The sequence below is a fragment of the Eumetopias jubatus genome, unplaced genomic scaffold, assembly GCF_037043125.1.
Source record: "Eumetopias jubatus isolate StellerSeaLion01/CBP00866 unplaced genomic scaffold, mEumJub1_p1.0 scaffold_1, whole genome shotgun sequence".
NCBI lineage: Eukaryota > Metazoa > Chordata > Mammalia > Carnivora > Otariidae > Eumetopias > Eumetopias jubatus.
Window position 1 is genome coordinate 153,760,974 of NW_028274807.1, and position 24,930 is coordinate 153,785,903.

The 24,930-nt window shown below is 40.9% G+C and overlaps 1 protein-coding gene across 5 annotated transcripts in view; it reads left to right on the forward strand.

Annotated features, from left to right (window-relative positions):
- Positions 1 to 23,455, forward strand: part of CNOT10 (CCR4-NOT transcription complex subunit 10) — a 77,637-nt gene extending 54,182 nt beyond the window's left edge. For 3 of the 5 annotated variants that reach the window (XM_028107139.2, XM_028107141.2, XM_028107144.1), the window contains exons 14-19: positions 13,256 to 13,369; positions 16,067 to 16,197; positions 17,770 to 17,805; positions 18,005 to 18,132; positions 21,635 to 21,710; positions 23,000 to 23,455. In XM_028107139.2, the coding sequence (XP_027962940.1) occupies positions 13,256 to 13,369; positions 16,067 to 16,197; positions 17,770 to 17,805; positions 18,005 to 18,132; positions 21,635 to 21,710; positions 23,000 to 23,151 (637 nt within the window). In that variant the 3' untranslated portion in view covers positions 23,152 to 23,455. Of the gene's footprint in view, positions 1 to 13,255; positions 13,370 to 16,066; positions 16,198 to 17,769; positions 17,806 to 18,004; positions 18,133 to 19,733; positions 21,613 to 21,634; positions 21,711 to 22,988 lie in introns of those variants that run through there. The other 2 variants (XM_028107142.2, XM_028107143.2) reach the window with 2 other exon arrangements.
- The last annotated feature ends 1,475 nt before the right edge of the window (positions 23,456 to 24,930 follow it).

Here is a 24,930-nt window from a genome sequence, read left to right on the forward strand (position 1 = left end):
CATGATCCTGGAGTCCCGGGATCGAGTCCCACATCGGGCTCCCTGCTCAGCGGGGAGTCTGCTTCTCCCTCTGACCCTCTTCCCTCTTGTGCTCTCTATCTCTCATTCTCTCTCTCTTGAATAAATAAATAAAATCTTTAAAAAAAGATTTTATTTATTTGACAGAGAGAGGCACAGTGAGAGAGGGAACACAAGCAGGGGGAGTAGGAGAGGGAGAATCAGGCTTCCCACCAAGCAGGGAGCCCGACGCAGGGCTCCATCCCAGGACCCTGGGATCATGACCTGAGCCGAAGGCAGATGCTTAACAACTGAGCCACCCAGGCACCCGTAAAATTTAATTTTTTAAAAAACAGTCAAATTTCAACCATACAACTAAAACCATGCTAGATTTTTGTCCTGAATGGAAATTTATAAAAACAATGCAAATTAAGTAAAGCTAATCTTTATTTGGTAAAAATGAGCTCATGGGAAAGAGGTGGATTGTAGTGCTCAGCCAGGACAATATTTGGGACAATGCTTTGATTTGCCAAAAAAAATGTACTGTTTTCCCCCAGTGTTCCTCATGTTTTCTAGAGATGTATTTCTTTATGGATCCACCTGGATTTTATATTTATCTAAGGGGTTCATCTATTTTTTTTTTTAAAGATTTTATTTGAGACAGAAAGAGAGAGAGAGAGAGCACATGAGAGGGGGGAGGGTCAGAGGTTCATCTATTTTTAATAGGTTATTGTGTGTGATAAAAATCTTAGTACAAAAAGTTATATAGTGTAGGGGTGCCTGGCTGGCTCAGTCAAAGAATGTGCGACTCTTGATTTCAGGGTTTTGTAGATTGAGCCCCATGTTAAGGTGTATAGATTACTTAAAATCTTAAAAAGAAAAAAAAGTTGGATAGTATAAGTAAAATTTGGCCCAACCCAGTCCTCTGTTTCTAAGATCTTCCCTGAGGGGTGACCAGTTACAGGTTTCTTGTATGTCCTTCCAGTGAGATTTCTCATTCCTGTGCCAGCATATGTATATATGGTAATTTTTACACTAGCAATTGGATAGTGTCCCCATCTTGTTCCATACCCTACTTTTCCCATTTGACAATGTATCTTTAGAGATTGCTCTGCATTGGTACAAAGCTCTGTTTCTTTCTTTCTAATAGGTGCATAGAATTGTATTATATGGATATGACATACTTTATCATTCCTTTATATTTAGTTGTTTATAATGTTTGTCTTTATGTTACAAATAATGCTGCAGTGAGTATCATTGTACACAGTTTTTAAGGAGAATCCTTAATGAGTAAGGTATTTTAAACAAATTTTAAATTTGATTTTAATTTTTACAAATTTATTTGAGTACTAATCTTAGGATGGCTTTATGCAATTTAACAAGTATATTATTCTCTAATGGTTGAACAGCTGCAGAGTTGTGTAAATTAATTTTGCCTTCTGAAAGTGGCATTAAAGAGAAGGGTATGTGCAGAGTGGCATACTTCCTCTCTGAATTTTGTACCCTTCAAGGCACAACTCTTTGCTTTCCATGTGCCCTAGTAGGAGGATTGATGATTTTCAGAGAAAATAAAATTACTTCCCTATTTTTGTGGAAAGGGGCAAAGGGTCTCCATTGGGAATTCCATCATCATAAAGTGAGGTAAAGATGGGTTTGCTGGTATATATTAACATTTTTCTTATGGAGCAGATGGGAGAAAGGAAATGGAATAAGAGGGAAGGAGCCTTAGGGTAGATTTATAAAAAGAACTGCTATGCAAGACAGTAGTAATGGTAATGTGGAGACAAATGGTGCAGGAAAGGAGTCGTAAAAGATTTGTGTCGTAATTTTCAAAGCTATAAAAGCTCATAATGCAGTTGGGCGTGTTAAAGGGCAGTTCTGTGGCAGGAGCCAGCTGTCTTCTATAGAAGGAAGGAGACTGAGTACATTGGTTTTCTGTTAAGATCATGGAATTCTTAGAGATTTCATCTTTTTCTGACCTGAATTCTTTTATGTGATTGGAAATGTGTGTGTGACTAGTGTATAGTTTAGTTTTTATGGACTATTATATATGACCCCTTGTGCCCTATAATACCCAAGACACCTCATTTCCTATTTCCAGCATAACTAATATGCAGTGAATTATCATGAGTGTTATAATGGCCACTTCCTTTGGTATGGGTTCACAGCCTCTTGAGTACTTTCATTTTTTTCATTTGTATATAAATGAAGATGGGTTCCAAAAAATATTCATTCTAACCAAGTTTCAAGAATGTTTTTTGAAGACAGATGACACGTGAAGCAATTGTGAGGTTCTATATTAGAATTAAGATAGATTTCAGAAAAATATTCTCACAATTAAAACAGAAATTTACCCCACATCAGGAAATGTCTCAGAAATCAACTAAGCAGTTTAATTGTGAGGCTCAGATGAACAGGTGAACACTGTTAGAGTATTGTTCAGTTCCTGAATCATTCCGAGCTCTGCAAAGCCATCAGTTTCATTCAGTTAGGAAAGCACACACATATATACACACACATTCTACAGCCTTAAATGAATGCTATGACTTAAAATTTTCAAAGAAAAGATGATTCTATTTCTAGGTACATACCCAAGATAAATGAAAACTTGTACATACAATAAATCATAGCAATTTTACTCATGATAGAGAAAAACTAGAAATAGTCCAGTAACCATTAATAAGAGAACAGATAACTAAATTATAATCCACCATATACACTGGAATACTTTTCAGTTATAAAAAGCAACAAATTATTGATGCACAAGTCAATATGAATGATTCTCAAAACATTTTGTGTTTCTTATATGCAGTGTAAGGTATCTACAGTATGATTCCATTTATGCCATTTATATGACAGGCAAAACTACAAACTAATTTATGTTAATAGAAATCAGCAGTGGTTGGGAGGAATTGACTGGAAGAATCTGCAGTGATAGAAATGTTCTGTATCTTAACTGGACTAGTGGTTACATATATATATTCAAACTCATCAAACTGTACACTTCAAGTAATGCATTTTAGTGTATATAAATTATATCTCATTAAAATTTTAAGGTGTTGGACTCAGTGGCTCAGTCAGTAGAGCATGTGACTCTTGATCTTGGGGTTGTGAGTTTGAGCCCCATGTTGGGTGTAGAGATAGTAAAAAAAAATTAAAATTTTTAAGGTAGTTTGAAATTTTACAAAAATTAATATAATTCTAAATATATTCTTTTGAGGGGTGCCTAGGTGGCTCACTCATTTAAACATCTGCCTTTGGCTCAGGTCATGATCTCAGGGTCCTGCGATCGAGCCCCACATTGGACTCTGCTCAGCAGGAGTCTACTTCTTCCTCTGTGCTCTCTCTCCCTCTCTCTCTTGTTCTCTCTCAAATAAAAAACTAAAATAATATATTCTTTTGGGAAATATAATTTAACCACTAATGACTGATACATGGTCAGTTTCCCTTATATATCACTTACGAGGTGGCAGGACATGAAAAATTTGCTTTCTTAACAACAACAACAACAACAAAAAACCCCTATTTGTAGTTAGCATGTATTCCTTAGACCCTAAGGTTGCAGTATCCAGTACCAGAGCCACTTACCAGGTCACTGCTAAGCACATGAAAGGTGCACTGTTTAAGTGTATGGTACAACGAGGGATTTCAAAACTTAAAACCAAAAACAATGTAAAATGTATCAGTAATTTTTTATATTGATTATATGTTGAAATGATAGATATAGTAGATTATTTTAAATATGTTAAAACTAAATAATTTCACCTGATTCTTTTACTTTAATGTGTTTATGAGAAAATTTAAAATTAGAGGCACCTAGGTGGCTCAGTTGTTGAGTATCTGCCTTCGGCTCAAGTCATGATCCCAGGGTCCCAGGAACAAACCCCATGTTGGGCTTCCTGCTCTGCGGGAAGCCTCCTTCTCCCTCTCCTACTCCCCCTGCCTGTGTTTCCTCTCTCATTGTCTCTCTCTCTCAAATAAATAAATAAAATCTTTTAAAAAAAAGAAAAAATTTAAAATTATACTTACAGCTCCAATTATATTTCTATTGGACAGTGCTGCTGAGTTTTTATTTTTAATCTTTAAAAAGATTTATTTATTGAGGGGCACCTGGGTGGTTCAGTTGGTTGAGCATCTGCCTTCAGCTGGGGTCATGATCCCGGGGTCCTGGGATTGAGCCCCACGTTGGCCTTCCTGCTCAGTGGGGAGCCTGCTTCTCCCTCTCCCTCTCCTGCTCCCCCTGCTTGTGCTCTCTGTCAAATAAATGAATAAAATATTAATTTTTTTAAATGTAATTAATCACATTTTTTTTTAAGATTTTATTTATTTATTTGACAGCGAGAGAGGGAACACAAGCAGGGGGAGTAGGAGAGGGAGAAGCAGGCTTCCCACGGAGCAGGGAACCCAATGCGGGGTTCAATTCCAGGACCCTGGGATCATGACCTGAGCCAAAGGCAGACACTTAATGACAACTATCCAGGCGCCCCAATGAATAAAATATTAAAAAAAAAAGATTTATATGAGAGAGCGTGCACTTGTGCTCGAATGGGGGGAGGGGCAGACTCCCTGCTGAGTGCATAGCCCAGTGCCAGGCAGAATCTCATGATCCATGAGATCATGACCTGAGACCAAAGCAAGAGTCAGACTCTTAACTGCTTAAGGTACTGAGCCACCCAGGCACCCCTGCTCTGAGTTTTTAGAACTGTGTTGGAAGTGTTTGCTGATACATGGTTTCTACAAATGTGTAATATTGTTACTATGCCAGTGTTCTCACATGCCATGTATTTTAGCTATCTCTTCAGAAAAACTTTTGTCTTTAAAAATGAATCTTAGAAAGTAGATACAAGGGGCACCTGGGTGGCTCAGTCGGTTAAGCGCTTGCCTTCAGCTCAGGTCATGGTCCCAGGATCCTGAGATAGAGCCCTGCATCGGACTCCCTGCTCAGCAGGGGATTCTGCTTGTCCCTCTCCCACTCCTCCTGCTTGTGTTCCCTCTCTCGCTGTGTCTCTCTCTGTCAAATAAATAAATCTTAAAAAAAAAAAACAAAAATTTTCATCACCTTAAAAAGAAACCATGCACCCTTTAGCTGTCATCCTTTGCTCCAGTCTACTCCCCAGCTCTAATTTACTTTTTAGCTCTATAGATTTTTCTGTTCTGGACTTTCATATGAATGGAATCAATGTTGTGGGCTTTTATGACTGCCCTTTTTCACTTAGGATAATGTTTTCAAGGTTTACCCAAGTTGTAGCATGTATCATACTTGTTTTTAATTGCTGAATAATATTTCATCATATGGATATACCACATTTTGTTTATCCTTTCATTCATTGATAGACATTTGGATTATTTGCCTTTTTTTAAAAAAAATTTTCGGGACGCCTGGGTGGCTCAGTCAGTTAAATTGTCTGCCTTCAGCTCAGGTCATGATCCCAGAGTCCTGGGATTCAGTCCTGCATCGGGCTCCCTGCTCAGTGGGGTGTCTGCTTCTCCCTGTGCCTGCTGATTCCCTGTTTGTGCGTGCATGCTTGCTCTCTCTCTCAAATAAATAAAATTTTTTTAAAAAATTAAAAATTTTTATTTTTTTAAGGTTTTTTTTTAAATGTAATCTCCATACCCAGTGTGGGGCTTGAACTTAAACCCCTGAGATCAAGAGTCACATGTTTTACTGACTGAGCCGGCCAGACACCCTTTGATTGTTTTTTTCTTTACACTATTATGAATAATGCTGATATACATTTGTGTACTAATGTTTGTGCAGTCATATGTTTTTATATTTCCTGGGTATATACCTAGAAGTAGAATTGCTGGGTCATACAGTAATTCTGTTTAATCATTTGAGGAATTGCCAAACTGTTTTCTAAAATGGCTGTACTATTTTATAATCCCACCAGCAGTGTGTGAGTATTCCAGTTTGTTCACATCCTCACCAGCATTTGTTATTGCCCATCTTTTTGGATTATACATTGTGGTAGGTGTGAAGTGGTATCTCTTCTTACTTTGATTTACATTTTCCTGAAGATTAATGATGTTGAGTTTCTTTTCATGTGCTTATTGGGCATTCATATATCTTCTTTGGAGAAATGTTTATTCAAATCCTCTGCTTATTTTTTAATTGGGTTATTACCCTTTTACTATTGAGTTGTAAGAGTTCTTTATACATTCTAGACATAAGACCCTTATCAAATACATGATTTACAAATATTTTTTCCTATTCTATGGGTTATCTTCTCACTTTTTTGAAGGTAGCCTTTGAATCACAAAAGTTTTTAATTTTAATTGAGGTTAAACAAAATTGAAGTAAAAGTTTTTCATCTTGATGAAATTCAACTTACCTGTTTTTTTTCTTTTTTCTTTTTAAGATTTATTTATTTATTTGACAGAGACACAACGAGAGAGGGAACACAAGCAGGGGAGTGGGAGAGGGAGAAGCAGGCTTCCTGCGGAGCAGGGAGCCCGATGCGGGGCTTGATCCCTGGACCCTGGGACCATGACCTGACCTAACGACTGAGCCACCCAAGCACCCTCTTTTTTTTTATTTTTAGAGGTTTATTTTAGAGAGTGTGAGATGGGGGGGCGGTTCAGAGGGAGAGGGAGAGAAATCAAGCAGACTCCCCAACTGAGCACAGAGCCTGACATGGGTTCATTTCCAGGACCCTGAGATCATGACCTGAGCCGAAACCAAGAGCCAGACAGCCAACTCATTCAGCCACCGAGGCGCCCGTTACTTTTTTCTTTTATTTTTTTTTTATTTTTTTATTTTTTTAAAGATTTTATTTATTTATTTGAGAGAGCGAGAATGAGAGAGAGAGAGAGAGCACATGAGAGGGGGGAGGGTCAGAGGGAGAAGCAGACTCCCCGCTGAGCAGGGAGCCCGATGTGGGACTCGATCCCGGGACTCCAGGATCATGACCTGAGCCGAAGGCAGTCGCTTAACCAACTGAGCCACCCAGGCGCCCACTTTTTTCTTTTATTGACCATGCCTTTCGTGTCCTAAGAATCCTTTGCCAAATTCAAAGACATAAAGGTTTACCCCATGTTTTCTTCTAAGAGGTTGTTTTTTTTTAAGATTTTATTTATTTGACAGAGACAGCGAGAGCAGGAACACAAGCAGGGGGAGTGGGAGAGGGAGAAGCAGGCTTCCCGCTGAGCAGGGAACCCAATGTGGGACTCGATCCCAGGACCCTGGGATCATGACCTGAGCTGAAGGCAGACGCTCAACGACTGAGCCACCCAGGTGCCCTTCTTCTAAGAGTTTTATAGTTTTACCTGTTACATTTAGGTCTTTTATCTGTTTTTCAGTTAATTTTTATATATGATATGAAGTAAGTGCTCAACTTAATTCTTTCGCATACTAGTACCTTATTAACAGGAAAGAAATAAGTTCATAGGCCTAATTAGTCACATATTAACATTTCATTGTTGCACAGTGGTTTAATAACCAGCTTAGGTATATGTACTGATTCTTACATGTTGCCTATTATAGGACATCTTTGTTATTCATTCTGAGATTGTGATTTTTAATTTCTGAAACTACAAATGGAACTGCTCTAGAACTTGGAAAACAGTGTAACAGAACTGGAAAAGGGCAGGAAGTAATTTGGGGGCCCACATGGGAAATGTTTGTATGAGAAATTAAAATCACAGCATATAGAATAAAAATGAGGGGCACCTGGGTGGCTCAGTCATTAAGCTTCTGCCTTCAGCTCAGGTCATGATCCCAGGGTCTTGGGATCGAGCCCCACATCGGGCTCCCTCTCCCGCTTCCTCTGCTTGTATTCCCTTTCTTGCTGTGTCTCTGTCAAATAAATAAAATCTTAAAAAATAAAAGAATAAAAATGAAATTTCAATTTGTCTTTTTTTTTTTTTTTAATAAGAGGCCCCAAAATGGATAAAAGGAAGTGTTCAGGTCACATTTAATTAAGCCCAGTTAAGTTGTTCTACAAGTATAAATTATAAAACTTTAATTAGTTCATTTAGAATTTGATGTAACACTCAGTGATGATATCCCATTCAGTTAAAGGGGACCTCCCATGACCCAGTGTTTGAGAGAAGATGAATCAAACAAATGGCTGATGACATAAATATAGGCAGTTCTAGTGTACTTAAGGAATCCAGTTTCTTTTGGTTTTGGCCTAGTGGTTATATTATAGCTCATGAGACATACCTAAAACAAAATTATGGCTGAAAATCTTTTGAATCTCCTATTGCTCTTACAACTGAATGTGTAGTCCTGTTGAAATGTATCCATCTATAATCAATTCTGCCAAAGAAGGAACCTGCATATGTGACATTTCCTTCACATTATCAGCAGTGTTCATATGGGCAGGGCTCAAGTAATTCTTCAATGGTCTGCCATTCTGTGGAAGCCCCATATGGCCACTGCTGACATTGGACAAATCCTTTAACCCCTGTAGGTCTTACTTTTCTGTCAAGTAAATGAATTGGGTCGGATGATCATCAGGTCCCGTCTGTATATAAAATGCTGTGTCTGTGACTTTATGAATTTTATTTCCTGCCTAGGCTAGGGCTAGGTCCTTTGAGATGCTAGATTTGGTTGAAAAAACTTTGTTCAGCTTTTTTGTGTTGGCTTCTATTTGTTTTGGATTTGGGGTGTGTTTGTCAGTAAGCTTTTTGTACAGAACTGTTACTAGAAAAGCAAAATGTTTACAAAACACAGGAAGTGAAAAACTTAAAAATTTTCTTTTAAGATTTGAAAGTTGACAAGTTTAACATTTTCAAAATTATCACGGATAATGGAAATAGCTTGAAAGACTTTTTTTTTTAAAGTAGGCTCCATGCCCACCGTAGGGCTCAAACTCACAACCCTGAGATCAAGAGTCGAGTGCTGTACCAACGGAGCCAGCCAGGCGCCTGATTATTTTTTTGAAATTATATAATCTATTCAGCTTGGAAGAAATTCTTTTTCTTTCTTTAAGATTTTATTTATTTAGGCGCCTGGGTGGCTCAAGTCGTGAAGCGTCTCCCTTCAGCTCAGGTCATGATCCCAGTGTCCTGGGATTGAGCCCCGCATCGGGCTCCCTGCTCCGCGGGAAGCCTGCTTCTCCCTGTCCTACTCCCCCTGCTTGTGTTCCCTCTCTCTGTCAAATAAATAAATAAAAATCTTTAAAAAAAAAGAAGATTTTATTTACTTATTTGAGAGAGAGAGAGAGAAAAGCAGGCTCCCCATCTAGCCTCTCGTTGTGGGGCTCAAACCCAGGACCCTGGGACTATGACTTGAGCCGAAGGCAGACGCCCAACTGACTGAGCCACCCAGGCATCTCCCCTGGAAGAAATTCTTTATTGGATTTTTTGGGTCAATTTTTCAAACTTGTTTGCTGTAAGATCTCTTTATAATTTCCTTTGACACATGGTGACTGACTAGATTTACCCCCATTCTGGCCTCTTTTAATAAGGGTTAAACTATTTCAGACATTTGGTTTAGATTCATTAAACTCACAGAATATGTGGCTTGACAGATTTTTAATGCCCAGTATATGCCTTGTTGCTGTAATTTGATGCTTTAAGGAAAGTCCCTACCCCCATTTCTTTTCTTGTTTCTTTTCTGTTCTTTCCTTTCCAAGGGTTGGCATTCTGTGGACCTAGAGCAAGTTCCTCCCACATATAGAGGAGAAAGTGTGGGGTTATGTCAGATCCTCCAATTGGGGGGGGGTGTAGACTGGGGGTAGAGGATGGAAAGCTAGTGTGTCTCTTCCCTTGAGGTATAGTTCTTCCAGTCTGATGAACTGTCAGATCCACTGTGTGGTTGGTAAAGCAGATTGGACAGTGACTCGGGGAAGTGGGGGGCGGGGGGTTCAGTATTTTAAGTAGCAACTCTCAAAAGTAAAGTGATTTCTCTAGGGGCTTAGTAGATAGAGCTGTATGTGTTTCTGGTGTTACCACTCTATAGGAATTATGCAGAGTAGAGTATTGTTTCCTAGAGGAAAAGGAGGATGAGTGAGGATGAGAGATTGGGATAGAGTGTGAGGCATTAAGGGAAGAGGGGCCATAAATGTTAGTTTTAGTTTTGTGCAAGCAATGAAACTTGCTTAATCCTGACAGCTCTTGATCAGAATGCCAGCCACAGAGTTCTGCTTGACATATTTAAGTTTTTTTGAAAAGAAAGATTATTAGTAGAATCTTCTACCCTGTTGTGATTTGATAGGATATCTTCTGGGGGAAAAGGGTAAAAGTTGAGGAAACCAGATTTTTACCTGGTACATAACTGCAGTATGGACTTCCTGGGCAGCAGAAACCTGCTGCAATCTTACATGACTGATTTCTGGACCCAAAGTGGGCTTGACAGTGGGCTGGAGCAGTAATAGCCCCCTACTGTCGGGAGAAGCCAGGGCAGGCTTTTCCCAGCAAGCCTGCCTGAGGTGTGGCTGTCCTAGACGCTAGGCCCCAAAGCATGCAGGAAGACTCTCCTGTCTGTGGGAGCTGGGAAGGAGGTGGCTTCATCAGTGAGGCAGCCTGCCAACAAGACAGGTGGAGGTCTGCGTGCCTGGAGCAGTAAGTCAAAAAATGTTGAAAGCTGTGGTCTTCAGTGATTATCTGTTAAACACCTACTGTGTAGATGTTGAGGAATTGCTCCAGTGTTAGTGCAGGAAACAAAAGATGGTTGGCTTCTGCTTTTAAGGGGCTTATGTCTGATCTTTGGCCAAGTCACAGACGAAAATGGATATTCAACTTAGTGATTTTCATTCATATAGGCCCTGAGCTGAAGGTTTTCTTGGGCCTCTGGAGACTTAGGCCTTAAAAGTTCTTTTCTTCCTAAGCAGTACATACCTGGCTGATGAATTTGTGTTCATTGCCATTTTAAAATAGTACAGGGGCACCTGGGTGGCTCAGTTGTTAAGCATCTGCCTTCGGCTCAGGTCATGGTCCCAGGGTCCTGGGATCGAGCCCTGCATTCGGCTCCCTGCTCCTCAGGAAGCCTGCTTCTCCCTCTCCCACTCCCCCTGGTTGTGTTCCCTCTCTCGCTGTGTCTCTCTTTGTCAAATAAATAAAATCTTTAAAAAAATTAAAAAATAAATAAAATAGTACAAATAAGCCAAAAGAGGAAATTAAGTCACCCTAATCTCACGACACAGAGCTAAGCACTGAGGAGCTACTGCACGGGGAAGATAACTAGCCATTGCCTCCCTTCTTTGGGCCCTTGCTTCTTCCATCAGAGAGAGGATGCCCCCCAGGGGCTGTGGCCACAGGACAACCTGGCTGGTAAAGACAACTCTTGGAAACATAGGGATATTGACAGTAAGCTTGTCAAAAAAAATCCCTTTGAGGGCTCCTGGGTGGCTCAGATGGTTGAGCGTCTGCCTTCGGCTCAGGTCATGATCCCAGGGTCCTGGGATCGAGTACCGCATTGGGCTCCCTGCTCAGTGCAGAGCCTGCTTCTCCCTCTCCCTCTGCCATTTCCTCTGCTTGTGCTCTCTGGCTCTATCTCTCTGTCAAATAAATAAATAAAATCTTTAAAAAAAAAAATCCCTTTGAGTAGGACATTACTTGCCTGCACTTATTGTCTTATGTGAACAGGGTTCAAATTTTAAATTATGTGCTCAGTAAGAAAATTTAAACTTTGGAGGGGCGCCTGGGTGGCTCAGTCGATTAGGTGGCTGCTTTCCACTCAGGTTATGATCTCGGGGTCCTGAGATCAGCCCCATGGCAGGCTCCCTGCTCAGTGGGGAGTCTGCTTGTCCCTCTCTCTCTGCTGCTTCCCCTGCTTGTCGGGTCTCTTGCTTACACTCTCTCTCAAATAAATAAAATCTTTAAAAAAAATTTAAAGTTTGGATTACATTCTGTTTTCTTCCCTTTTAAAGAGACAGGCTTAAGTACCTACATTTGTATGCATAGTTACGAATGCATTGAGGAAATCATAACATAATCTTTTCTTTCTACTTTATTTTCAGGTGATCTTGTGAACCGATAGTGAAGCAATATGATAGGATGGGAAGGGCAGTGAATTAGGAGTCCATGGTGTTGAATGTTAGTCCTAACTCTAATCACACACTCCAAGCTAGAGAATATATTTAATGACTTTGGATTTCAATCTCTATCTTCTTAAAACAAAGGATGACATTAGGCACTCTTTCAGCCCCTACCATTGTAGCCTAAGGACATAAATCTCAATTTCCTTTTGTCTCCTCTGGGACCAGTCTACTTTTCTGTGTTGTGAGGAGCTGAGGGGACTACTTTGCCTTTAGTGGGGTAATTTTCCAAGGTTCCAACAACCAGAACTCATTCGGTGAAGAAGAAACAGCAAACTACTTCTGTTTGTCTGATTTGCCCAGCTGTGGCACTTTTAGAAGGGCCATTTCTAATTAAGGATTTCAGATTATTAGAAAACTACAGGGCTGTGGGGGTTGCATTCTTCCTTAGACTGAAATTACAGCCCAAATGCACTTAATGATACACATATGTACTGTAATTTGTAAACATAACTCAAAACCCTGGATCTAAGTTGGGTCATTTGCGGTTGGCCGTTCAGACCTCATTTCTATTTGACAGGGGTTTATTTTAAGATTGCTTTTTGGAGCAGTTGTTTAACATTCAAGTGATCTATTAGTGTCAAGTCTTTAGCTAGACCTGTTTTAAATGAGCTGCCCGTTAAGTAGAAAACCAAACAAATTTGCTTTCCAACGTAACTTAGCAAAGTCAATGTAACTTAAATTTTCTTATCTTCACGTGTATTTACTCAGCCTGATTTCTTTCTTGAATATTCATTTAGGGTAATAGTATGTGTATGAATGAAATTCTTTTAGTTACTCTTGATATTGTTGCTTAGCAAGAACTATAGACTTAACAGGTTCAGAGAAGAACACTTTACAGTAAGCTAAATGGATTTTTTAGTGAGTTAATTGTGTTTCTCGGCAAAATGAGTTTGAAAGAATAGTAATCTGCTTCTGGAGCTTTATTTCTAGGATGTTAAATATTCTATGGGAAGTAAATTCTCACTAGGCCATTAACTACATATTTTTTTACAGGCTAAATATTGTAACTCCTTTTGGTTATTTTGTTGGAGATGGGTGTCAGTTGGATGGAAGCTAAAGATGGTTTGGATAGATAGCCACACTGTGCCTCAGATGGTAGTTTTATACATCATCCTAATTCTTACCATTACTGTTGTGATTTCCTCTCTCTTCTTTCCTGGTGTCCAGATTGTCACAGCTATAATTAGGGCGTTCTTTCGTATTTAATAACAAATACAACCATTGTCAATTTTGTAACTCAGGTTTTTCAACCCTTCCCTTTTGTGTTCCAGATGCTCCATACTTGCCTGTAGTGCTTACGTGGCTCTGGCTTTGGGTGATAACCTTATGGCTTTGAATCACGCAGATAAACTTCTTCAGCAGCCCAAGCTGTCAGGATCGCTTAAGTAAGTGTGACTTCCCCTGTGTGTCCCAGGGTCATTTTGTTTGGAGGTTTTCAATTAGTTTGTGGTACATATTGCTGCTCTTTACTCCCCCAGTGGGATGTATTATCTAGACAGAGCAACGGACTGAAACATTAATTTGGTAGTTCCTTTCCCTTGTTGTACCTCAAGGATTAAGGGAAGTAGCATTTGCTGTACTGAGTATCAGGAGGCAGAAACTTTGCACTGTCTAGTGTCCACTGCTAGGCCTGACTGGAGCATGTTTTCACATATTAGTCCCCAAAACAAGATGAGTCCTCAGGAAGAAGACCCACAAAAATAAGTTTAGTCAGCATGATAAATCTGCTTCAAGGAATGCAATTTAAATAGATAACAATTCTGACCACCTGAGTTTTATGCCTCTTCAGTATTAGTGTCATTATCATTCTAAAATTGGCTAAAGCACCTCTCTTTCCTTTTATGGAGGTTGAGTGAGATGCAGCTTTCTTTGAATCTCTGTATGATGCTCTGCTAGAAATTTTATTCAGAACCACAAATACTCTGCATAACATTAGAACATTTGTTTTTTCATTCATCCTTTGGGTATATACCTATAATCTCCAAAAATAATTACTTACTCTTGCCTTTAGGTGGTCTTTGTTTATAATGTGCAGTGCTTAGAATTGGGAGATCATACTCTGAGGAATAATTCTGTTGATGTTTAATTATTTTTGTCTTTAAGAAAAAGTATTACTTTGGGCGCCTGGGTGGCTCAGTTGGTTGAGCGACTGCCTTCAGCTCAGGTCATGATCCTGGAGTCCCGGGATCGAGTCCCACATCGGGCTCCTTGCTCAGCATGGAGTCCGCTTCTCCCTCTGACCCTCACCACTCTCGTGCTCTCTCTCTCATTCTCTCTCTCTCAAATAAATAAAATCTTTAAAAAAAAAAAGAAAAGAAAAAGTATTACTTTATACAAGCATCTAAAATTAACAATGATTACGGTTGTTTTAGGCCAGTGTTTCCCAAACATACCTTGTGTTTCAAAAAAAAAAAAAGATAATTAAAAGAACATCCAGTAACATAAGAGGCTTTGCCACAATCAAATATAAGAAAGCCTTGTCTAACATTCAGGCCTGGAGGGATCCCGAGTTCCAGTTCAAGGCAGCGGGGCTGCCTCTGAGGGCACCACCGTCCAACTCGGTGAAGTAGCAGCCCAGAGTTCCCGCTGAAGTCCACACTCGGCCTGTGGTGCCACAGCCATGATTAGAGCAGTGTTCGGTTTGTTTTGCTTTTTAACAGAAGTGAAACACAAATCTCCACTGCTTTTTCAACTTCTTTGGTTGACATTGGGGTCACTGTTCTCAAATCCCAAGTAGATTCTTTACTTGGCATTCATTGGAGGGTTTTTAACTTTATCAACTTTCGAGGGATTGGCCAAGCTGTGTCTGGCAATTTCTTTTTTTAATTCTCTTGATTTCTTTTTTAATTCTCTTAACTATTCTTTCCTAAATATTGGTTTCTTAATTAATAACAAGGCCAGGCTCTGTCTTCCCAGCGAAGACAAGCAGGTAATTCTGCATTTGGCAGCTCACATACCACAGCAGCTTTACCCTGCAGCTTTTTGCTTTCTCTACACCTGGTCAAAGATTTCTTGGCTTTGGGTGTCATGAAGGCATTTCATTTGGCTAAAAAAGGAAAATGTTTTTAAGTAAATTCATAGAAGACAATTTGAAGTAGTTCTTTGAATTTATGTGTTTGTGTTTTTTAATGATTACTGGCTTGTGGATACTACTTTAATGAAATTTTTAAATTATCTTATTTCAAAATATAAGTGAAGTTGTTACTTGAAAATAAAAATCTTAAAAAATAAAAGGAGGAATAGATGTTGGCTTGTGGAGAGGAGGCCAGGCTTGCCCAAGAAGGCCAGGCCATGGGGGAACAGCGGGTACACCCTGCCCAGGATACTGTCTGTTAGGACCAGAGCAATTTTTGAGGGGTTGGAAATATTGACTGGATATAGAAAAGTGGGACCAAACTTGGAGAGCTTTAAGTTGATAAAAAGTTTTGTTCTCAGGTAGGAAAAGTCATTAAGATTTTCAGCAAGGGTGGAATATACCTAATCCTGTTTTAATTTTGGAAAAATCAATCAGGTGATCATAGAGAAAAATGGCCTGTAAGTAAAAGACCGGAAGAAGCAGGCTCTTATAAGCTGGGAGGTTGCGTATCTGTCCTAAAAACATCAGTGGGCATAAAATAGATGATTTGAAAAGCAGGAAACCTTTGGGATAGAAAGTAAAGTTGATCTAACCCAAATCTGGTCTCAGTCCCATTTGGCACCCTGATGTGTTCTGACTATTCCAGCAGCAGAGACTGGAGGATTCATCCTTGGACGTGTCTCTTATTTTAGAACTTCATTCCTTTCCTTATGTTAATGTTATTTTCTGCATAAACAGAATAGTAAATGTACCAATTTTGAACTTTTTTCTTAATTGATAGGTGCCATTTGTTCCAGCTTAGCTGATATAAAAATTATTGTATATTTTAAGATACTTTTATATAAAGAGGTAAGAGTTAAGTGACCTTTAATTGATCCATTTATAAACTTCTATTTCAATTCAAAGATTAGAAATATGTGAAGCATGTGTACACCAAATCTTGTTATACATTGGGTGTTTTGTGATGACCTACTTACCAGTTTGGAATCTGTTCTTTTCATCTTAGGTTTTTGGGCCATTTATATGCTGCAGAAGCCCTCATCTCTCTGGACAGAATATCTGATGCCATTACTCACTTGAACCCAGAGAATGTCACTGATGTTTCCTTAGGAATCTCTTCAAATGAGCAGGACCAAGGTTAGTGAGGGCACATTTGATCAGAATTGGTCATCATTTCCACTGCCTTCCTGGATGTGTGGAAATTTAAAGGCACAGTTGTGAAGGGAAAGAAGTTTTGGGTTCGCTCTCTACATTTTTGGCTGTACATATTTTGTAGTAATTGTGTGCTGAGTAGACCTAAGAGTTGATAATCACATGGTCTAAATGCTTACTTTAGAGGGGCACCTGGCTGGTTCAGTCAGAAGAGCATGAAACTCTGATCTCAGGGTGTGAGTTCAAGCAGCACATTGGCTGTAGAGTTTATAGACCAAAGAAAAAGAAGAAGAAAGAAAAGAAAGACTATTTTCTTTTTTTAACTTTTTTTTTTTAAGATTTTTATTTATTTGAGAGAGAGACAGCATGAGCCAGGTTGAGGGGCAGAGGGAGAAGCAGACTCCCCATTGAGCAGGGAGCCTGATGTGGGGCCCAATCCCAGGACCCCGGGATCATGACCTGAACTGAAGGCAGACACCCAACTGACTGAGCCACATAGGCGCCCCAAGAAAGACTACTTATTTTTTTTAAAGATTTTATTTTATTTATTTGACAGAGAGACACAGCGAGAGGGAACACAAGCAGGGGGAGTGGGAGAGGGAGAAGCAGACTCCCTGTGGAGCAGGGAGCCCAGTGCTGGGCTTAATCCCAGGACCCCGGGACCATGACCTGAGCTGAAGGCAAATGCTTAACAACTGAGCCACCCAGGTGCCCCAAGAAAAACTATTTTAAAGAAATAAATAGAGGGCGCCTGGGTGGCTCAGTTGGTTAAGCAACTGCCTTCGGCTCAGGTCATGATCCTGGAGTCCCGGGATCGAGTCCCATATCGGGCTCCCTGCTCAGCAAGGAGTCGGCTTCTCCCTCTGACCCTCCCCCCTCTCATGTGCTCTCTCTCTCTCTCATTCTCTCTCTCTCAAATAAATACATAAAATCTTTAAAAAAAAAAAAAAGAAATAAATAGACTCTCACTTTTGAAAGGCTGGTAGTAGAAAAATTTGTTTTGATTATCATACTGTATTTTTCTCCTTAAAGGGACTCTGCAGTCTAGGGGAAAGTAGAAATAAGCATTCAAAAGTCAGTTTTATTTTTTATTATTATTATTATTTTTAAAGATTTTATTTATTTGACAGAGAGAGACACAGCGAGAGAGGGAACACAAGCAGGGGGATTGGGAGAGGGAGAAGCAGGCTTCCTGCCGAGTAGGGAGCCGGATGTGGGGCTGGATCCCTGGAGCCTGGGATCATGACCTGAGCCTAAGGCAGACGCTTAACAACTGAGCCACCCAGGCGCCCCTCAAAAGTCAGTTTTAAATCATGCCTAAGTTTTTAAGAAAGTAAGACTGGCATTTACTTTATTTAAGATATTATGCAGGAATGGGGTGGTGGTGGGTGGTACCTTCTGGTGTCCTCTAATAGAACCTCCACTACATGAAAAGTAAACACTGTGACATGACAGATTGCTTTGATACTAGATTTTCCATTTCATAAACAAAATTAGGTTTCTAGAAAATATTCTCTGTTGTCCTTCCCCCTCAGGTTTATTTTCATGTTTTTGTAGGCTCAGACAAAGGTGAAAATGAAGCAATGGAATCCTGTGAGTAAGAAGTTTTGTAAATATTTCAAATAGCCTGGCTTTGCATCCCAGAGATGTAGGCTCAAGCCTTTTGTGTCCATTTGTCAACCTAAGAAGTAGCGCTGTGCTTTAGTCTGAGCAGCTGCTGGGGCGGTGGATTGGGTTGCCCCCTTGCCCTTGACGCGGCCTCTTCACCAGGGTCCACGTTCTTTTTCCCCAGCTGGGAAGCGGGCCCCTCAGTGCTACCCCAGTTCAGTCACCTCTGCCAGGACCGTGATGCTATTCAATCTTGGCAGCGCCTACTGCCTGAGGAGCGAATACGACAAAGCCCGAAAGTGTCTCCACCAGGTGAGGCTAGAAGTGGTGGGGCTAAGCCCTCTTGTAAGGCAGCCAGCAAAGGGTTTGGAGTTTCTGGGTTTTGTTATTTTGTTTGAGGTTCTGGTCAATTTGTTAAAAATTGGAATATTACTTTTCCAAGCTTAGAAATATTCTTGCAAGGTAAACAACTGATCAGCTATTACAAATGAACCTAGGCACTTAATGGAGGATTTTTCCCAATGGTTTTAATAATTAAAATTCCAGAAGATTGGGAACTATCTAAATAATGGTGCACCCACACAGCCGAACACAGTGCTGCTATAAACTCCGTACTGAAATGATGAGGTATCCAAGATACACTAAGTGAAAAGACCAGGATTTGAAACTGTTGCTTTACGGTTGTGTATATGCATACAAGAGCTCTGAAAGGACAGACTAGAAACCACCAACACTGGTTATGGGGCAGCAGGATAAGTACTGTGTGGCTGGAGCACTAATACGGGAGACTTCAGAAGAAAGCTGGTGCCAAAGAAATTCCACATACGCTAAAGAAAATTACTGGCAACATATAACTAAAATACACCTCTGAATTCTACCACTGATATGATGTATCATCAGTAGGTCTCTGGGAAGATTCTGATTGAGTCTCTTTAGGTTTCCTGCGCATCCCTGGAGCAGTCATGTACATGGACCCTTACTTGCAGTAGGGGACCAGGTGACCAGATAGCACCAGTGGCAGCTCCAGAGGCTGGGTCAAAAACTCAGAAAGGGGTAATTCCTCAAAAAGATATTAATTCAGCAAGCATGTGAGCACTACTTTTTGGTAAGCCATGGGAATAAAACAGTAAAAATAGGTAGGCGTGATGCAACCCTGCCTATAAATGGAATTGCGAGGTCAGAGAGTATGCAGAATTTCAAGACTTCTAATATGGAAAGTTTGTGTCAAATGGTATAGTCACCAGCAGCACAGGAGAGAGCCCATGTCCCTATATGCTTATCAGAGTAGCTAACATTGAAATTACACCTATTCTCAAGAGATTTGGTGGCTTCTGGAAATGTTCTTCCTATGAAGACCACTTGTTGTGTAGAGCTATGAAGAATCTTACCATGTGCAAAATAACCACGAGTGATATTTAGTTAAAGTGGCATCTGGTCGGCACTTCTGATCCAAAATCAGAAATGTTAAGTGATGGACTATCCAAGGAAACATGTTTGCTATTATCTTGCAGTTGAGTTACACCAGTTGATTGGGAAGGAGTTGACTACCGCAAAGAGGACTTTTTTTTTTTTTTAAGATTTTATTTATTTATTTGACAGAACAAGAGAGCACAAGTAGGGGGAACAGTAGAGGGAGAGGGAGAAGCAGGCTCCCCACCAAGCAGTGAGCCCAATGCGGGGCTCAATCCCAGGACCCTGGGACCATGACCTGAGCTGAAGGCAGACGCTCAACCATCTGAACCACCCAGGCACCCAACAAATAGGACTTTTGATCTAAAGTTGCAGTATGCACGGTCTGGCTCAGGTTCTCGTACAGCAGGTGGCCGTGGTGGCTGCCACGCTGGGAGAGACAGATGGGCTCAGGCCTGGCTCAGGGTCTGAAGGGGGTTTTGTTTTGGTCCCTTGGTTTTTAGGTTAATCCATTGGCTGGATCTTTGTTAATTGGGAGGCCCACCCTGCCTGGGAGGGCAGGACAGTGACGTGAAGAGTTGGAAAGGGCTCCACGGAGATGTTTCCGAGGTTGCCTGCCTGCCAGTAGCCATTCTGAACAGCCAGTAAGCAGAGCACCATCAAGTCTCATAAAGTTGCTGTTGTGAATGCCTGTATTTTAGAGAAAGCTGTAGACTGTGATCAGTGCAAAGAACAATAAATGACCTGTGTTAACCAGCCACTTGAAGGCAAAATGGAGATTTTTTTTTTTTAAGATTTTTTAATTTATTTATTTGACAGAGAGAGACAGCGAGAGTAGGAGTACAAGCAGGGGGAGTGGGAGAGGGAGAAGCAGGCTTCCCGCCGAGCAGGAAGCCCGATGCAGGGCTTGATCCCGGGACCCCGGGATCATGACCTGAGCCGAAGGCAGACGCTTAATGACTGAGCCACCCAGGTGCCCCAAAATGGAGATTTTAGTACCCACAAAATGCTGTAAAGATGATCTTGCCTGTATGAAGCTTGGCCTAGAAGTGTAAAATCTCATTTTCTGAATGGAGTCATTATACCTCCATGATGTGGTGAGAGAAATAAAAGCCTCCCTGCTTCGTTCATGAAGAGCTTAAGGGTGTGCCCTGGATGAGAGCGTACCTGCTCATCCAAGATCTCTTCTGAGGCTGCTGGAAACTTGACCTTGTGCAAGCTTCTGGTCCACCACATATCTCCCATCTTCACAGCTTGGCCTCCAAGGCCTTTCTCCCCATTTTCTGTTACCCAGTATCCACCCTGCAAGGACTAAGGCAGGTGCCCCTTGCCCTGAAGCTCTCCATTCAAAAGAAACATTTTTCTCTCTTCATATTCACAGTACATTCATTCCCTTCTCTCCCTAGCATTTGGGTAAATTTGTTTGGATTATTGTTAGTTGTTTGCATGCCTGTTTATTGTCAGGATGAGTCCCTGTCTTACCCACACACTCACCTCTGATCAGTAAATGTTTATACAAATACACTTTTTGATAAGATGAAGGGAAGAAGCAGGGCAGCCTGGAAGCCAGAGTACCTGAGACTGGATGGGGGAATACGTTGATAGTAAGGTGTGAGAAAAGGCTGCAGCCCAAAGAGGCCCAGACTGAGGAAATAAACCTATGATCTCAGCACCATTGACCAGAGCAGGCCAGGCTTCCTTTTTCACGACTAGGTCAGAGAGAAGTTGCTAGCTAGAGAAGTGACTCTCAGATCCAGGAAAGAATAGCATGCTGCTTAAACAATTAAATTATTTTATTTGACAAAATTGTACTGTTTCAGTCCTTAAAAATGGGGACATTGAACATGCTTAGTGGTATTTTATTTTTCTGTGTTACCAACTTTTTAAGTTTGAATTCTTATTGCTAACTTTGGGAACTTGAGACCTGCAATACTGAGTTGTTACTTAGGAAAACAAATGGACATGCAGATTTTAATATAAGTGCAACCATGTCTGTGGTGAAGAGCCACCAACAGACCTGGACCAATGACTGGAGTGCAGAATCAAGAGTGTCTGGTCACCCTTCTCAAAACCAAATAGAGCCAAAACATGGAAGAAGAACCCCAAGCAGGTGAAAACAAGAGGGAAGAAAAGCTTTCCCCTATTAAAAACTCATTATGGACTAGGTAAGAGAAAATAGTGAATTATTTAACAAAAAATTACATGTCTAGTTTAATCAGTAGGGCTGAGGACAAAGGTAGCTGAGGGACATCAGAACAGAAAGATAGTAGTTGCTAGAAGGTCATGTGGGAATGAGTTTACTAACTTGTCATTGGTAGGCTTCCCCCCCCTCACCCCCAGCATTACTTGGAGTTTGTGTCTTAAGCTTTTGGTTTTTCATGGGTGTTTTTTGTTTTGAGCAAAGGCGGCTTCAATGATCCATCCTAAAGAGGTGCCCCCTGAAGCCATCTTACTGGCAGTCTACCTTGAACTGCAAAATGGTAAGTAATTCTCTTTAGTTAGGACTGTATCCCTTCAGAGATGACTGGCTCAGTTGGAAGAGCATGCAACTCTTGATCTTGGGGTTGTGAGTTCGAGCCCCACGTTGGGTGTAGAGATTACTTAAATAGAAGTTTAAAAGCAAAAACAAAAGGACTGTATCCTTTCAAAGAGCCCAAGGTTTTGGGTGTCTGATTTATCTCTTCGAATTTGAAACTTTGCCTTCCTTGAAGATATTACCCATCAAGTTCTTCTAGAAAAAAATGTAGCTAGGGAGTTTTTGGTATCTTACAAATTCCTGCTTCTTGTGACTTAACCGTATTTCCTTTTATCTGTGAAAATATGGGAAAGCATAACTTCTGACAATTATAATTAATCCCTACTAATTAACCTTTCTCTTAGGCAGCCAAATGACTTGAATTGAGAACATGAGGCAGAATGCCAGTTGCTAAGAGTTGTACACTGTAGTATTTTGAACATAGGTGTCATTAATGAGTTTTACGGTAAACCAGTTCTTGCTGACAGTTATCCAGACCTAAATCCAGGTTAGACCTCTGGGGCACATACAACCTTTAAGGTCGTGGCTTCTGAAAAAATGACTGTGGGCCCTATATAAGAGAGCATGAAGTAGAGAAGAGACATGAATGGAAGAAATTAAACAGAAACATTAAGAGTTCTAAGTCATGCCTCCTTTTGATCATGGGAATCTTTACATGGTTCCCTCTTTTGATAGCTTTTTTATAGCATTAAGTGCCTGGTACCCATTTGGCCTCGGCCTCCTGAAAGGTGTAAATAGGGTTAGTGCACTGGTCCTAGTGCCCTTCTTCCATGTAGTCTACCTGGAGACAAGTTCGCAAGCTGGGTTATACCTTAGAAAAACCTTAGGGCTTTTAAAAATCCCTTTTTTTTTTTTTAAGGATTTTATTTATTTATTTGACAGCACAGCAAGGGAGTGGGAGAGGGAGAAGCAGGCTTCCCGCCGAGCAGGGAGCCCGATGTGGGGCTCGATCCCAGCACCCTGGGATCATGACCTGAGCCGAAGGCAGACGCTTAACGACTGAGCCACCCAGGTGCCCCTAAAAATCCCTTTGCCCAGGTCACGCCCCAGGTCTCTTAAATTAGAATTTCTGGGGATGGGACGGAAGCATGATGTGGCTTCAGTGTATAGCAAAGGTTGCAGACCACTGCTCTCCCAGACCATCTTTTACTTCCCTTGCATGATGCTGATGGCTTGCTTTGCACATGGTATTGTTTATGCTTTTTTTTTTTTTAATGGGAAGTGTTTTTATAGGTAATACCCAGCTGGCCTTACAGATCATCAAAAGGAATCAACTGCTCCCCACAGTGAAAACACTGTCTGAGATGAGAAAGAAGCCAGTGTTCCAGCCTGTCCACCCGATCCAGCCCATCCAAATGCCAGCTTTCACTGCACAGAGAAAGTGACATTTTTGCTCTCGGAAAACTGTTACTTGAGACCCAGGGGAGTATTTACGGGCCTTTTTAGTTGTATCACAGCAAAATGAATAAAAGCAGATTGTGAAAGGTGCTAGTTTTGAAGACACAATTTTGAAATGATTCTAACCCCTAGCTTTTTGGGGGTTTTTTGTTTTGTTTTGTTTTTGCCAGAAGCTTACTTAAAATTAAGGATTCACAAACTCATTTTCATCTGTTTTTCTTTAATCTTACATTTTGAGCCATTATGTGGTGTATCCATGTCATAGGCAATTAAAACATGGTCTTATCAGAACAGTCTTGTATAATACATTTTGTCTTTCTTGCAACTGTTGGACAATTTTAGCATCTGAGGTTTAGTGTTAAAGTTTTAAAACCTGAGAGACCTGTTAGTAGGTGATGAGTAGCCATTCCAGAAGCTGATCTGGGGGCAGAGAGGAGGGGAAGTTGATGTGTTTTCTGCCTGGTTATGACTAAAAGGACCAGAAAATGCGTAATAGAACCCATAGGGCCATTCAAGAGAAGAGATGACTTAAGAGATGACGCTTAAGAAGAGATGACTGGTCTGATAGGAATCACTTGCTTCAAGATTACAAATGAAGACAAACCAGGTTCAGGGCAGTGGTCATGTTCATCCTCCTGTACCCCTAGGCAGAGGCACTGGTTCTAGAGTCTGTTAGCAAGGAGCTCAAGGTTCATCGTTAACCTCTTTGCAGATGTAAACAAAAATTTAAAACTGTTTCTTTCCCAGGTGCCTGGCTGACTCAGTTGGTAGAACACATGACTCTTGATCTTGGGGTTGTGACTTTGAGCCCCACGCTGGGTGTGGAGATTACTTAAAGAATTAAAAAAAAAAAGCTTCTTTCGAACAGACAGACATATGTTGTGGGATTAACATGGCCAAAATTTGTCCATAGGGTTGATACATTAACTTTAGGGGGGAAAAGTCGTAATACACACTTTCTTTGCAAAAATTGGGTCGGGGCACCTGGCTAGCACAGTTGGAGGAGCAATCAACTCTTGATCTCAGGGTTTTGAGTTCAAGCCCCACGTTGGGTGTACAGATTCCTTAAAAAATAAAAAATAAAAAATAAAAAAAAATTTTTTTAAGATTTTATTTACGTGAGGGTGCCTGGGTGGCTCAGATGGTTAAGCGTCTGCCTTCAGCTCAGGTCATGATCCCAGGGTCCTGGGATCGAGTCCCACATCGGGCTCCCTGCTCCTTGGGAGCCTGCTTCTCCCTCTGCCTCTCTCTCTGTGTGTGTGTGTCTCTCATGAATAAATAAATAAAATCTTTAAAAAAAAAAAAGATTTTATGTGAGATAGGTAGAGAGCATGAGTTGGGGGGAGGGGCAGTGGGAGAGGGAGAAGCCGACTTCCTGGTGAGCAGGGAGCCCCACACAGGGCCCAATCCCATAACCTGAGCCAAAGGCAGACACTTAACAACTGAGCCACCCAGGCACCCCAAAAAATTTTTTTCTGGAAAAAAGGGGCACCTGGGTCACTTGGTTGGGTGTCTGACTCGATTTCAGCTCAGGTCATGATCTCAGGGTAGTGGGGTTGGGCCCTGTGTTCAGCAGGGAGTCTGCTTGAGGTTCTTTCTCTCAAATTTTATTTCATTTTTTAAAAAAGATTTATTTATTAGAGCATGGGGGGGGGAACAGAGGGAGAGAGGGAGAAGCTGATGCAGGCCTTGATCCCAGGACCCCAGGATCATGATCTGAGCCGAAGGCAGATGCTTAACTGACTGAGCCACCCAGGAGCCCCTAA